At 36.2% G+C, this 15,591-nt stretch overlaps 1 protein-coding gene across 5 annotated transcripts in view; it reads left to right on the top strand.

The window, feature by feature from the left end:
• FBXW7 (F-box and WD repeat domain containing 7) overlaps positions 1 to 15,125 on the top strand; it is a 122,715-nt gene extending 107,590 nt beyond the window's left edge. For 4 of the 5 annotated variants that reach the window (XM_079990445.1, XM_079990446.1, XM_079990448.1 and 1 more), the window contains 7 exons: positions 497 to 620; positions 2,176 to 2,312; positions 3,818 to 3,931; positions 5,628 to 5,809; positions 6,992 to 7,217; positions 11,049 to 11,259; positions 13,245 to 15,125. In XM_079990445.1, coding sequence (XP_079846571.1) covers positions 497 to 620; positions 2,176 to 2,312; positions 3,818 to 3,931; positions 5,628 to 5,809; positions 6,992 to 7,217; positions 11,049 to 11,259; positions 13,245 to 13,513 — 1,263 coding nt within the window. In that variant the 3' untranslated portion in view covers positions 13,514 to 15,125. Of the gene's footprint in view, positions 1 to 496; positions 621 to 2,175; positions 2,313 to 3,817; positions 3,932 to 5,627; positions 5,810 to 6,991; positions 7,218 to 11,048; positions 11,260 to 13,244 lie in introns of those variants that run through there. The other variant, XM_079990449.1, reaches the window with a different exon arrangement.
• The last annotated feature ends 466 nt before the right edge of the window (positions 15,126 to 15,591 follow it).

Genomic DNA, 15,591 nt, shown 5'->3' with positions numbered 1-15,591 from the left:
TTTTATTCTCATTGTTTATTATTTCTGTTTCAAATTTAGATTCTTTTTCCTCATAACCTCTTTCCTTTAGGTCCTTTTTAAACATTTCATTAACCTGTTAATAATGCAACCAATCATACACATACTCTTTCACTTCTTCATAGGGTTTCATTTTCCATTTTCCTCCTTCTTTTGTAATCACTTTTTTATATGTAATCCAGTTCCCCAGTTACAGTTTTGCTTGCCTTTCTCGGAAAACTTTATTTTCCAAAGCCATTGCATTGAACTAAATTATCAGTTCTGTCCCATATTCATGTGGTATTTATGACCCCACTAGTGTGTCTTAATAGATCATCCTTCTGCCTTGGCTTCTCTGATTTTAGCGGTCTGTTCTACTAATGCATCCACTGTGCTTATGTTAATCTTTGGCTATATGAATATACAAGACACAATACATTCCCTGAAGTAAAGCAGCCTGAATGAGTTTAATCTCTGCTTCTTTTTTTCTTCTTTTAAGTTGGCTCTGTATGTGCTTTCATTCCTGGAACCCAAGGACCTGCTGCAGGCAGCACAGACATGTCGATACTGGAGAATTCTGGCAGAAGACAATCTTCTGTGGAGAGAGAAGTGCAGAGAGGAGGGTAAAGTTCATTAAACTATTAATTCAATCATTAAAGTTGTTTTTTTAAAAAATAAGATTTTTCAACGTCCTTTATGGAAAAACAATTCAACATGTTTTGTACATTGTGCTTGGTCTATGTGGTATGTGTATCTTCACCAGCAATAAAAATCCATATATGTGTCAGTTGCAGGCTAAATTAACTATACTTTGTATAAATTAATTAACTGTAAAGGTTAGGAAGCAGAATTGTTTTAAATCCAATAGAAATAGAGGGTTCCAAAAAATCAGAAACTGAAGCCTACCAAGTGCAAGCAAAACTTCTGTTTGGCAGTTTTTTGTGTTCTTAGCCAATAATCCCTTGAAGGAAAGCAAGAAGTGGTTATTTTAGTGGTTTCTTATCAATTGCACAATCTGGTTAGGTAAGAATTTTCAAAGGTGCCTAAACAAATCAGAAAGCCCAGTGTTAATTAAATTCAGTGCCTTTTTACCATATACTTTTGTGAAACTACTTCAAGGCAACTTACAAAAATAAGCTCTTGCTTGTTGTTGTTTTTCCCTGGAGAAAATATAAGTTTAAGAAAGACTCTCCAGATGTGAAACCTGGCTGTTGTGTTAAAGGCTCACCAAGTAGATGAAATTGGAGCAGCTTTCTCTGTACATTAAAAAAAAAAAAGTCTGTTGGTACTTATTGCTAGGATTGTGAGATCGAATGGCTAGAGAACAAACAGACTCTAAGAGGTGGATGTTTATCCATATGTTCCAGCAACCAGAGTTTCAAGCTAGTGATGAGATGCACCAGAGGGTAAAGATAGAGAGGATAACACAGAATCTAAGACTATCTTTGTAATATGAATGAAAGAAAGAGATCACAGAATCATTGAGCTGGGATATACAAAACCTTTGGCAGAAACAGTGCTTAAAAGCACTTAAGAGAATTTAAAAAATAATAATTAGTGTCAGTGGTATAAAATTCTGAATCCAGGTGCCCAAAGGAAATAATTAAATAAGTAGTATGAGATACTACACTAAATCTGGGTTAGCTCAGCGGACATAAGCAGCAAGAAACAGTCTGCTGATCTTAAGAAAACAAATCTTAGAACTATGGAAGGCTTGAAAATGAAACCAATATATGATTGATCATCTTTGAATAAAATGGAGTTTTGAGATGTAACAGCTGATATTTAAGAAGAGATGATGGGATTGAGTTGGTGAGGATATGTGGATAGATACTCCAGTATAGGCTTTTCAGGTAGATACTTAGAGGGCAATGAATATTGGTGAAAGCAGCTTCTGCCAACCTGGTGCCCAGCAGATATTTTGGACATCCTGTCAGCCCTGCCCATTGGCCATACTGGTTGAGGCTGATGGGAGTTACAGCTTAAAACATCTGGAGGGCACCAGGCTGGGAAAGGCTGGATTAAAGTACAGAACAGATTTGGACGGAGTGTTATCAGCTGGGAAGTACTGTTAGAGTATAGTAAATTTGCTAATAGTTTTATTCTCTTGGAAGGAGGGGTGTGAGAGAAAGGAAACTGACATTTGTTGCCTGTTTCTGATTTTTGGTTTTAATATAGGAATTGATGAACCATTACATATCAAGAGGAGAAAAGTAATAAAACCAGGCTTTATTCATAGTCCATGGAAAAGTGCTTACATCAGACAGCACAGAATTGATACTAACTGGCGGCGAGGAGAACTTAAATCTCCTAAGGTAACCATCTTTGAACAAAGAACACTATATAATGAATTAAGTTGGACTGGGGCTTATTCTTATTTAATAGTAGCCAAATTGTTTGACATTTTTAAAAGACACCAAAACTTTTAAAAAAGAACTTTCAAGCTCTTCAGGTTTTAGCATTTGTTGCATTTCACCATTATCTTTTGTCATAGCCATAAGTGTTTTAACACATAAAATTGAGTGTGTATTGGGGTGTTGCCTATTCTTAGAACATTAGGTGGCTATATGATCCAGATTCATTGAATGCATGTGCTTACATATCCTATATGACCCCATCCTTTGATATATCCATCATTTGAATCGTATCTCTGCTATTTTATGCAGTCACCAAGAATCATAGCGTTATAGAGTTGGAAGGGACTCTGAGCATCATCTAGTCCAACCTCCTGCAATGCAGGGTTGTGATTATGGGAACTCAGTTGTCAAGGGGAAAGTAAATAGTCTGAAAGGCTTGTACAGAAACTTGCACAGAAATCACCTGTGTTGGAGTAGTGTACAGGTTTATATTATAATCCAGTGGTCTCCTCAAGCCTTTAGGAGCCCCATAGAAAGTGCAGCACTCTGCACACTGTGATACATTGCAGCCCACTTGGGGATCCTGCAAATACATAAGGCTCTCACTATCCTGTCCATGCATCACAAGGACATGTATTTCATTATTTGCATTATAAAATGAAGTAATTTCCAACATACACAATGTAATACCTGATTTGATGAAAAGTTTTGTGTCTTCTTTCATATTGTACAAAGAGTTCAACTCCTTCCTCCAATCAAACTAAGTGCCAAGGCATTAACATGACTTATTACAATTTAGTTTGTGCTAACAAACCTAGGTGGGGCTATATATTAATACTTATCCAATAGTATTATGGTTAGTCATGGTTTTGTGAAACTTTTTTTAATGCCTTAGAGATTAAGCACTAAGTAATTCTAACCACCATGAGAATATTTAACTAAGGCAGATTAAAAATGCAGCATCTATCATTGGTTGGAAACCGCAGGAGATTGCTGCAAGCATGTTCTAGGAAGAAGAAAGAACTACAACTGGTGCCTTACTGCTTCCCAGAAATGATATGGACTGTCCAGAGCATATCATTCACCAGCCTGTATGAATCAAATACTATCAAATACTAGCAAGCCTTTTGATATGTAAATGGTTGCTACAGGGATTGTGCTTTTGGCCTTTTCAGTAGTAGGAGATGATGTTAAGGTGGATGTTAAGGTGTTAAGAGTCAGTAGCTACTTGTCCATGCAAGCAAGTAAGTAAGTGGTAATTTGCATGGTTGCAACAAACAAACAAAAAGTAAAATTGTTTGTTAGCAAGGAAAATTGCAGCATTAAGAAGAGAAATCTAGTTTGTTCCTGTTGGTAAACTAGCTTTATGTGTAGAAAGCAGTAATAACAAAAAATTATAAGAATCCAACCTGTAATTTCTATACATGAGTAGTAGTGATATGTAAATTCTTCTATATTGTCAGGTGCTCAAAGGTCATGATGATCATGTGATCACTTGTCTACAGTTCTGTGGCAACCGAATAGTGAGTGGCTCTGATGATAATACATTAAAGGTTTGGTCAGCAGTTACAGGAAAGGTAAGCCAAATTGTTAATTGTGTTCTAATCAAATTCATCCTAAATATGTTTACAGAATTTTTCCTGATCAGACATACATTAGCTGCATGCTACTTCCTCTCCCATTCTGAAACTGAATTATGGTTTGTTTTAAACTAGAGATCCCAGTTAATGTCTGAGCCAGGCCACTGAGTGTTAACTCATACTGGCTAGTAATTCTTGAATTCTGTTACTCAAACTTCATCAGAAAAGCTCAAGAAAAGTTTTAAAATACCGTATATGGGCCAGGTCAACTAAAAGCTGTTCTTTCACCAGTGCAAGAGATTGGAGGGTTTCTTTTGGGTGGTTAAGAAATGCTACAGAACTTACTGTCTCAGCACTGCATGAACTCTACTGCACATGTTTGCAGAACAGCAACATAGATTCTCTTCCTTTGGCTCCCAGTTTACTGGATCCAACTCATAATTATTATATGTCAGGATATTTTTGTAGTATTCTTACATTTATGATAGTTTCAAATGCACTTTATCCTATTGAAAATGTTATTTGATTTTTTCATAAAAACTTGTATTTTTATAAGTTACTTTGTGTGCTCTACCAGAGTCACAACTCATACACCATTAGAAATAAATGGTGGTTTTTTGACAGTAATTTTGCTATGGAATTATTTGCCACATGTTTTCCAGTAAATATCAATATATGTTTATCATTTCTGTGTCTGACGTATATTTTACCAACATGTATCATGTTTCTAAATGTTTCTCTGTCTGTCTTGTATTCTTTTATATGAATCCAATGTTATCAATGGTAATTTGTTAGCAATCCTCTATTTAAGCTTGTTTTCTCATATTCCAAATGGCAGACAGAGCGACGTCAGTAACTAATGTAAGACTTTTGTTAAACACCGGCATTGAATTAGACTTAAAATAAAGCTTGAAAGTCATTCAGTAGAATTCACTGAGAAAAGATGTCACAAATAATGGCTGTCCTTGATAGTCAACCAAATTGTGGTTTCCAGAGTCCCACTTTCCCCTTCACTACTATCCAGTTTATGTCTACAGTGTCCAATGGGACAAACTCCCACTGGAGTCAAGGCCAGTGCTACTGTGTAGGCTTCAACAGCAGATGCTGCCTATTATTGGTATACTTACTGGAAGCTAATACATCAAGGATTAGGATTAGGCTGCTGGTCTCTGATCTTTATCTGTACATCTGCTTGAAGTCAGGGGCAGTGCCCATCTTCCCTCCCCACAGTCCATGCTTGGAGCTGCACTACAGATGACTTTGAAAGCTCAGTACAGTTGCCATGGTTATCCCTCTACAACTTCAAAGTTGTGGCTTACAATCCAGTTTGAAGTTGGGAAGGCGGGTTGGGGACTGACTGTGGTTTTTATACACACCCACACCTGCTTTTTTCTTTCACTAAAATCCTGACATGAAAGGTATTGCCTCATGTAAAATTTACAAATCCAGATAGGACTTACATTTTTCAGTGTGGGAATGGGGGAAAGTGAGACACTCCCCCCTCCCATTTATAAAGGCAATGCTGCTGCATTTGAATTATGATATAATCACTTGCCTGCCAGTGTAGTAGCTTCGTAACAAATTATAGCACATCATTGTGTGAAATATGTATGAAGAGTTGGGTAAATTCATCTATCTTTTGTCATCTGTCCTCTTTGTCTAAATGGTAACCATGACAAATGCTTGCTTTCAGTGTCTAAGAACACTTGTTGGACATACAGGTGGAGTTTGGTCATCACAAATGAGGGACAATATAATCATCAGTGGATCTACAGACCGAACCCTTAAAGTGTGGAATGCAGAGACTGGAGAGTGTATACATACATTATATGGGCATACCTCAACTGTGCGTTGCATGCACCTGCATGAAAAAAGGTAACTGTTTATCAACAATTGTAATTTGATTACTTCTTCAGCTTTCCTGTACTTTACATTAAATCAAGCTTAATTAAGTTTCAGTTGGAACAGACAACTCAATCAATGATACTTATATAAGCTTCAAAAAATTAATTGCAAAAATTAATATTTTAATATAAATCTATTCATACAATCTGAAATAAATAATGAATAAATAAATAATCCTTACATTTGTAATGAGTTTTTATGCACAAATGTAGAGGAAAAAACCACCAATCACATAGAAAACTTTGCAAAGGAGAAAAGGGGGAGAAGACCTGAAAAATGCAGGAATAGAACCACAAGGTGGATATTTAATCATGTAATCAGATAATTGTTTTCTACTAATAGCCTCTTTTCTTATATAGCCATCCTATTTGTTAGTGTGGTAAAATCACCTCACTTTAAAAGGAAAGGCTCTTTCTTTCTCTGCTTGTCTAAACATTACTTTAAGTTTTCGCTCAGTTTAATAATTGCCTTTTTAACACTGAATTTCTTGCATCAAAAGTAGACAGAGTTGTAGCTTCTAAGTCCAGGTCTTAAAACAGAAATAGAGCAAAACTTTTAAGCGGAAAAGGGGAGAACAAAAGATAACTTCCAGATGCAATTTTGCTTTAAAAAGAATAATAAAATATCAATTTGCAAACCCATTATTAAAAGATACGTGACACATCCTTATAGTTTTGAACTGGGGTAGTTCATGAACCTGTAATCTTCAAAGGCTGATTATTCTGTACCAGTTAAGGAGAAGTTCTAAAGGGGAAAGACATCTTTAAAGTCCATGTCCACATTAGTAGGTTAATACTAATGTTGCTTCAAGGACATTAGCAGGTGCATTTTATTTCTAACATTCTCAGATGGTAAACATAGGTTCGTTGATCCAAAGCTACTAACAGCTTGTTGCTGGTGAGGATAAGGCTGTCAAATATGTTATGAGGAGTGGCATTAGAAAACCAAGCTTGCTTACATTTTTCAGTCTTAAAATCTGGTGCCAAGATTTCAGAAGCAACGGTTGTAGCCACTGTGTCTGTCAATAGGAATGGGTTAATTACCTGCTTTTATACATAGAACTTATTTAAGTAGCCGTCTGAACTAAATACAATTAAAATGGCCACATAAAACTAAATGCAGCTTTTGTTTTTCTTTTTTTCCCCCTCCTAGAGTTGTCAGTGGGTCTCGAGATGCTACCCTGAGAGTTTGGGACATAGAGACAGGCCAGTGTTTACATGTTCTGATGGGTCACGTAGCTGCAGTCCGGTGTGTACAATATGATGGCAGGAGGGTTGTTAGTGGAGCATATGATTTCATGGTCAAAGTATGGGATCCAGAAACTGAAACCTGTCTACACACCTTGCAAGGGCATACTAATAGAGTCTATTCATTACAGGTAAGCATACTGCATCTGGTGCTATAAGTGTCCTTCAGTTTTCCACTAATAGTTATGGACGCCGAATGGAGTATTTGCTGAGTAGCCAGCAAATAATAAAAGTGAACCATGTTCTATGCATCCTTGGTTTCCTTTCTCTTCCGTCCTTTGTCTCTCTAGTCCTCTTAATTACATTATAAGCTTTAAATAAAGAGAGCTTGACAATGTGTTCCTACAATGCTGTGAGAGCAACTTTCGTAGCAATCTTCTCTTGCATTGTAGGAAAGGTCAACTGTATCCACATTTATCTTACATTTCATTCATTTAAAACCTGTCTTTCTTCCCAGAAGGGAGCACTTGCAATCATACAAACCACAATCCAAAATTATCCATTACCAAACTCTACAACAAAACCACACTCTGGTTTTGTTTCAGTGATGGTTCTGTTTACTTTTAATTTTGGTAGTTATTACTTTTTTAATGTTTAATATTACTTTGGGGTAGAAAGGCAATTCACAAAATATTTTTAATAATTAAAATAGAACACAGATTCAGAATTAACTGAATAAGAAATTGTAATATACTTCCTTAAAGGCCAATGGGGGAAAAAACCATACAGGCAGCAAAGGGGATAGTATTCCATAGGTAAGGGAGGTTTCATTGCCGAAATGATTCTGCCCCTTGTAGAGGTCAGTCTCACTGAGCGTGGCACCACCATATTATCATAATGCATTGCGAGATATACTCTGGATGGCACCTTGGGCCCTAACCATTTAGGCATTTAACCATTTAGGTTAGTACCAGCACCTACAGTTCAGCTCAAATAAATGGCATATTGCCCAAGCAACTAATATTGGTTATTAACTGGGTTGGGGAGAAGGTTTGATTTGATCCACTGTTAGCATGGTGTTTCCAGATAGCAGAATCAGTAAACCAGAGAACATTTTTATCTGCTAATTCATCTTTAGAATATTCTGGTGCTTGACTTTGTAGAACATCCTCTAAACAGAGTGATGATAAATGTAAATGAAGGAAGGAATAGAAATCTATTAATGACCTGTATTTAAGTTGACCAAATAGCTGTCTTTGCCATTTTAGCTTGTTATGGTGTGGTATAAAAGAGTGAATTCAGGTATTATTAGAGCCAGGATGTGGAAAATATTAAGAACTATTTTTGTTGGTATAGTGCAGTGTTGCACCAACCATGAAAATAATTTTTCTCCAAATAAATTGTGCTGCTGGCATTTAAATAATCTGGAGCTAAATACTTCTAGTGAAACCTATACACAAAGCATTGAAATAGTTCATTTGGTTCATTTTAAAAGTTGGTTATTATATAGGAGCTTTATGTTAATTGTTTTCCTTGCCGCACACACATGCTTAAAATTAAATTTCTGCTAAAATGTTTAATGTATGTATACCATCATTAATTTGCATGATATGTTCTAATTGAATCTTTTGGATCATAGTTATTTCAATTTAAAATAGATCAAGGTGTGCCATGTATAAGATGGAGACAGGACAAAAAGGGAAGGCTAAATTTACAGTGTTTCCCTTTTCTCTGATTCTGATGTGTCGGGGAGAGTGAGACTTGGTGAATCACTTGTGAGGTTGCATTGTTGAGGCTTTTTAAATGAACTGTGTCAAATTGTGCAGTTTTTCTTTTCCTTAGACATGGATGCTGCACTGGTTCAATGAACAATTGGTTCCTTGAGAGTCAATGCGGTTTAGTGGCTAAATTGTGCTGTGAAATTTATCCGGGAAGATCTAGGTTACAGCCCACACTTAAGCATAAAACTCACTTGTTGGTAAGGATAAAATGAAAGGGGTGGGGGTGGGAATAAGAGCACATGTACAGTTTTACTCCTTAAAAGAAGTGCAGGATAAAAATGTAATATATGAAAAATTAAACAAATGGGGTCCATCTGTTAATTAACTTGGTGTTACTAAAACAGAGTTAAAGTAGTATCCAGTGTTCTAAATGGACCGTATTAAATTAGGATAATGGAAAATTCAATGAAAATACTTTAAAAAAGGATTGTAAGTGGTTTTGATGATTGCTGTATATATCATTGATGGGTATACTAAAAAGAATTGCAGGCCAAAAACTTATTTATTATATATATAAAACTATATATATATTAAAAAAATTAGCACAATTTAAAAGATAAATAGAATAAAGCTTAATTGATACAGATAAGTTCATTTCATCTGCTAAATTGCTTGGTCATGTCTTTCATCACTCTTGAATTTCAGAGGTGGTCTTTTAGCTTGCCTACTGGTACTCTAGCATTGTATGGATTGAAAATCTTAAGCAGAAGAATAAACAGCAATTCTTAGATATGCTAGAACTCCTGGACTAGACTTACATGCACATTATATATAATGAGTAAATAATCCTGTAGGCCCTCCATAAGTACAAGATGAGTTTCACTCATGTGCAGAATGAGTTTTACCCCTCTTTGCTACTGCCTTGGGGAAATATAGTTTATTTGAACACTAGTCTGACTGCTTTAAGTTGCTTTGCTACATATGAAAACCTGTGCATTTACAGATGTACCACTTTAATCATGTGATGCATACAAAAACCTTCAAATTATAATTATAATTTACAAAAGCCCATCCTTTCATCATTGGTAGTGTAAGAATAAATGAAAACATCATCTGGCATTAATTTAATTTTGGATCTAAAGGCTGCAAAGGCCTGCCTTCTCATAGAGGAAGGAAACTTTTAGGTTTTTCTTTTGAGTTTGACGAGGATATTTCTCATTGCCAATAAATTTGCTTTTTGATAGAACTTCACTTTAATTGCTTCTTTGAGAAGATTGAATGGAGGACAAAAATAAGTAACCATTTAATCAAAGCTTTGATTACTAGATGAGAGCACCATATTTAATTGTCCCATCTGTTCGATGGTTATTAATGTAAAATATTTCCTATTAAGGTAATAAGCAAGATATTAGAAATATTAATATTTCATCATTTTAAGATGTATTAACATTTTAACTCATCATTGTATGCTTCAATTCCTTGTGGTTCTCAGCAGTCTGTATTTTGGGGTGAATGCCAGATTTTTAGGGATTATTTTTTTGGGGAGTGGGGGCTGTTGCTGTATGCCTTTCAATCTTAATTTGTTATTAGGCAAGGACGATATATTTGGTTGTTCAAGCTGGAAATTTAAACCAATCAAAGCTTGCATCTGTATTAAAATAATGTTTTTTTTAAATACACAGCATTAACAGGTAATATTAAAATAATATACAAGGATGTAATGAAACATGCTCTAGATTAGCCCTTTTCTCTTTGAAAGTGAAGTGGGACATATTACAGATTATCTTTGTGATTTAGGGAAACCCTTGTGTATCTGTAAGTAAGGTTCCGGCTAGTTTGGCCATAGTCACTTGTTCCAGATACATGTGGAGTAGTTCCTTGAGCAAGTTGAGTCACAGTGTAGCATATATTTGGATATCAAGAAATTAAACCAGAGAAACTGGGTTTAGGCAGCAGTGAGCAATCTGAACTGATCTTACTGTTTCTGAAAGTATATCAGAAATGCTTATCCCCAAAAAGTTTTCGATGAGAGTTTCTACTGAAATGAGGCTGCATTTTAATGTTGTATTTTAATCTTGTTTTTAAGTTTATTTTTAATCAATTGTTTTTATACCTGGTGTTAGCTACCCTGAGCCCGGTCTTGTCTGGGGAGGGTGGGGTATAATTTTTTAAATATTTTTTTATTATTATATTTTGTACATACCTAGCTATGTATGGGACTGCATAAGTAAACATAATCAGTGTTTACAGATTTTTTTAAACAATAAAATATATTAATTTAGTTCACATTTCCCCCCTTAGTTTGATGGTATCCACGTGGTGAGTGGGTCTCTTGACACTTCAATCAGAGTTTGGGATGTAGAGACCGGAAACTGCATTCACACATTAACAGGCCACCAGTCGTTAACAAGTGGGATGGAACTCAAGGACAACATTCTTGTCTCTGGGAATGCAGATTCTACAGTCAAAATCTGGGATATCAAAACAGGACAGTGTTTACAAACGTTGCAAGGTAAGCTTCTCACGGAACTAAATGTAAAGTTCTCACAGGACAACGCAGTATTAACAACTCTACACATGTGGTTATAAATTGAACACATGCTTAAGATCTGAATACAATAAAGAGGATAGGCTCATCTGCTCGTGGGAAATGAATATGGGGGGAAATACTCACTTTTGCATTTTCTATCTCTGTTTCTGCTGTTCTCTCTTGATTTCGTTGAATGATTTGTTCGGTTGTAATAGTTTCTTTTCGTTGGCAAGAAAAGTATAATAATGGCAGTCAGATATGTTATAATAGCAAAGAGGAAGGAACTAGTTTTTCCTAAGCAATTAAATACTTATCCATTGAGAGAGGGGTCATAGGAATTTTGACACCCATAAGCATCCTGTATGAATTTATAATTGCCCATCTATGGCAGTGAAGCATTCTGGAGTGCTTTCTGCCCAAACCCCAAGTTGCCACCCAAAAGGTAGAAAAGGTACTTTGACTCTACAGTGGGTCACTTTGACCACCACTCCCTCAGTTCTTTCCAAATGTGGTTTTCCTACAGAATGAGTTTCTGACCAGGATATTATGCCCAGGGCTTTCAAATGACATCTTGCAGGTACAGAATGTCAACATGTCTTGGAACCTTTCTCTGGAAAGAGACCAACTGGCCCTGTTGCGTAATTAAAACTGAAGTATTCTACAGGATAAAATTAACACTAGAGAAGTGCTTCAATTGTACATTTAGCCAAGCTGTGTTCTAAATGAGTACCTAGTACTTTGAAGAAAAGAAAGGATCATAAATTTTAACAAATAAAATAAAGCAAGAAAAACAAAGCTCCAGAATCAGACATAATCTCCCTCTTTGTCCTTGGGCATCATATTTCTATGAACTGACTGTCGGTGGTTATGCACTGATCTAGTAGAAATATTTATTGCTGAAGAAAACAGTCTGAGACAGTTGAAAATTTGGTCAGGTTATTTAATCTAATTTATTTACTCTAATAAACAACATTAATCTGAAAAAATGCAGTCATTAAAACAGCAACTCATTATTTTCATTCGGAAATTATTGAGACATTCTAGTGGCTGGAGGTTAATTGGAAAGGCAGACAGTACATAAGAACACGCTGCCTATTCATATAAATCAAAAAGAATGATTTCAGAGTACGTGTGGCATTTAAAAAGGTGAAGAGTGGGGGAGGGAAAGAAAAATGTTAGCGTTTCTTTTGTTTATTGCGTGGACATATATGCATAGATATGCAGGCATATTCTTTTCAAAACAAGTCTTTAAAAATAAAGAGTCTGGTTTTTTTTAACATACTTTCAGATTTGAAGTATGGTCTTTACAGTATTTTATCCATAAGTTATTATGGAAAGTCCATCATGCAGTTAAGCCAAATACGCTTATTATTATTCTTGGATTGGAACCTTTCGTTAAAGTTTGGTTATTCATGTGGGTTGATGAGAAAATGTCATTAAGAAGGCAGTCTTGCAAATATGCACCACACACTGCTCTATTCTCCTCTCTGCTACATGAAAGAATGACTCACACAACTGCCACAGGGATGCATGGTTTTCCCCTAGTTGGAAAAGCACTATGGATGGATTTCAGATGGCAAAAGACGAGCAGCCTTCCCCATAGGCACCTCCTTCTATAGCTTGCATAGCTTTGCAAGGTCATCTTCAAATAAGATGGACAAGCACTGCCAGCCTGCTTTAAACAAGTCATTCTAGGATGACTCTCAGTTTCTGTGCTCTCTTTCTTCTTGCCCAAGAAAGAAAGCTGCCACTGTATATCATGCTTTTTCCTCAGGTGTGTAAAGTGCAGCACTATGACAGCTGTTAATTTCATATTGGTTTCTCTCTCCTTTTCTCTCTGACAAGGTGTTTTTAAGCGAGGAGTACTTCTTCAGTTGCTTCATTGGCTACTGGCAAATTTTCCTCTACTTTCTGTTTTTGATCTATTAGCCTCTGTCTGACATTCCTTTGTTTCCTGTCTTCTTTAGGTCCCAACAAGCATCAAAGTGCTGTGACCTGTTTACAGTTCAACAAGAACTTTGTAATTACCAGCTCAGATGATGGGACTGTAAAACTATGGGACTTAAAAACGGGTGAATTTATCCGAAATCTGGTTACATTGGAAAGCGGAGGCAGTGGAGGTGTGGTATGGCGGATCAGAGCCTCTAACACGAAGCTAGTTTGTGCAGTTGGAAGCCGGAACGGGACTGAGGAAACCAAGCTGCTGGTATTGGACTTTGATGTGGATATAAAGTGAAGCTTGAAAAGATTATTTAGTCCAGAAATGCAAATAATGTTCTATCCTCCCTCCCTCCCTCTGCAAAAAGGAAAAAAAAAATCCCTTGTCCTTGGTGGTGCAGGATGTTGGCTTGGGGCAACAGATCCTAAAGACCTACAGACTACGAAGGAGAAGACACAAAGTTGACGAACTGTAACTGACAAGAGAGGCATTTGCTGTCTCGTTACATCGAAAGCTTCACTTTTGAATGGGGGCAGCTTTGCAAAATATGACTTTCCAAATCAAGCCAGGTGCAATTATTTCTTTTGTGTGTTCCTCTCAGTGCTCGTTGAGCATGGTGGAAACTTAAAAAGTTGTTACGATTCTTGTTAACCCTGTTCTTTTACCACGGAAATCTAGAAAGGAGCTTCATACCTCCATTATTAGTTACTGATTGTCTTTCAAAGAAGAGAGCATCTGTGACAGCAAAGAGTCCTTTCCATGTGTGGAAAAGCTAAAATCTTACTGTGAATTGTTTTTGTACAGTTTTACAGCTTTTTTTATGTTGATTTTGCCAACCATTGCCAATGTCAATCACAGTATTAGCCTCTGTTGATCTTATTAACTGTTGCTTCCATCTATGCTCTTCAATGCATAAGTTGCTCTGAGGTGGCAAGTTGTCCAGAATTTGGAGATTCCTCAGATGGTTTTAATACATGATGCTGGTGCTAGAAGTAGGTCTTCAACTCTGGGATTGTTGTCCCACCCCTGTACTGTATTCCCAGTGGCCAAACTTATTTATGCTGCTAAATGAAAGGAAAAAAAGCAAATTATTTTTATTTTTTTTCTGCTGTGACGTTTTAGTCCCAGACTGAATTCCAAATTTGCTCTAGTTTGGTTACGGAAAATAAAAAAAAAAGACTTTTTGCCACTGAAACTTGAGCCAACTGTGCCTCTAAGAGGCTGAGAGTGGGAGAGTTTCAGACAATTTAGAGTGAAGTTTGCTTGCAAGTAAAGAATTGAGAGTGCGTGCAAAGCTTTTTCTTTTCTTTTTTTTTCTTTTCTTTTTTTTCTGGGCAAAAATTAAAACACATTCCTTGGAACAAAGCTCTTGCGGCCTGTTCTGTGGGGAAACGTTTCTTTGTGAGGGCTGTGGTGAATGGAATAAACAGACATAATGAAACTGACAAGATGTTTTATAAAAAAAAGAAACATACAACAATGAAAATAAATTGCTGGTCAGTCTTAGTGTTTTACAGAATTTGAGAAGAATGACTGTTACAGTTTTGTGGTGGTGAGGAACTGACAAGCAAAAGCGATTTGGTTTTTGTGGTAAAGTTGTCACATGAAAAAAAAATGCAATTATCAATTGGTTTGCCTCATTCTCCAAGAGCCACAACTCAAGCTGAACTGTGAAAGTGGTTTAACACTGTATCCTAGGCGATCTTGTTTCCCCTCCCCCCTCCTTTTTGGTTTATTTATAGTCTGATTTTTTTTTAAATCAGATTTCAGTTTGTTAATTTTAGTTATGTAACAACCTGACAGGATGGAGGAAAACAACCTTTAAAGGGATTGTGTCTATGATTTGATTCACTTAGAAATTTTATTTTCTTATAACTTAAGTGCAATAAAATGTGTTTTTTCATGTTAATATGTCTTCCTTTCAATAAATACCGTCATTTAGGTTTGGATCAAGCATAGGATTTGGCAGACACATAGATTCTTAAAACAATCATAGTTTAATTTTACTGAAAGGTCTTTAACAAGCTGTTTTTCACAACTCAATTTTAAAGAAACTTCTTAAAATTTAAGAATCTGTGAGGAAAACTGTCTCAAGAGCAACTATTCTTTCTCCTTTTCTGAGGGTTGTTGCCTTGCTTAATGAACCTTACTGAATTTCGCATGGGGCTAATATCCAAAGATTTTATTCTGGAGCATGCTGGTAAGATAGAAGCAAAACAAATGCAATTTGCACTGTATACAGACATGTTTCTTGAAGTTCTAACAGTTTCCTCTGAAAGAATTTTGAGATGGAGAACAGAGTACAGTGGTGCCCCGCAAGACGAACGCCTCGCAAGACGGAAAACCCGCTAGACGAAAGGGTTTTCCGTTTTGGA

This window comes from Podarcis cretensis, assembly GCF_951804945.1.
Source record: "Podarcis cretensis genome assembly, chromosome: 9".
Lineage (NCBI taxonomy): Eukaryota > Metazoa > Chordata > Lepidosauria > Squamata > Lacertidae > Podarcis > Podarcis cretensis.
Note: the sequence above shows the minus strand (reverse complement) of the source record. Positions and strands in the feature narration are given on the sequence as shown.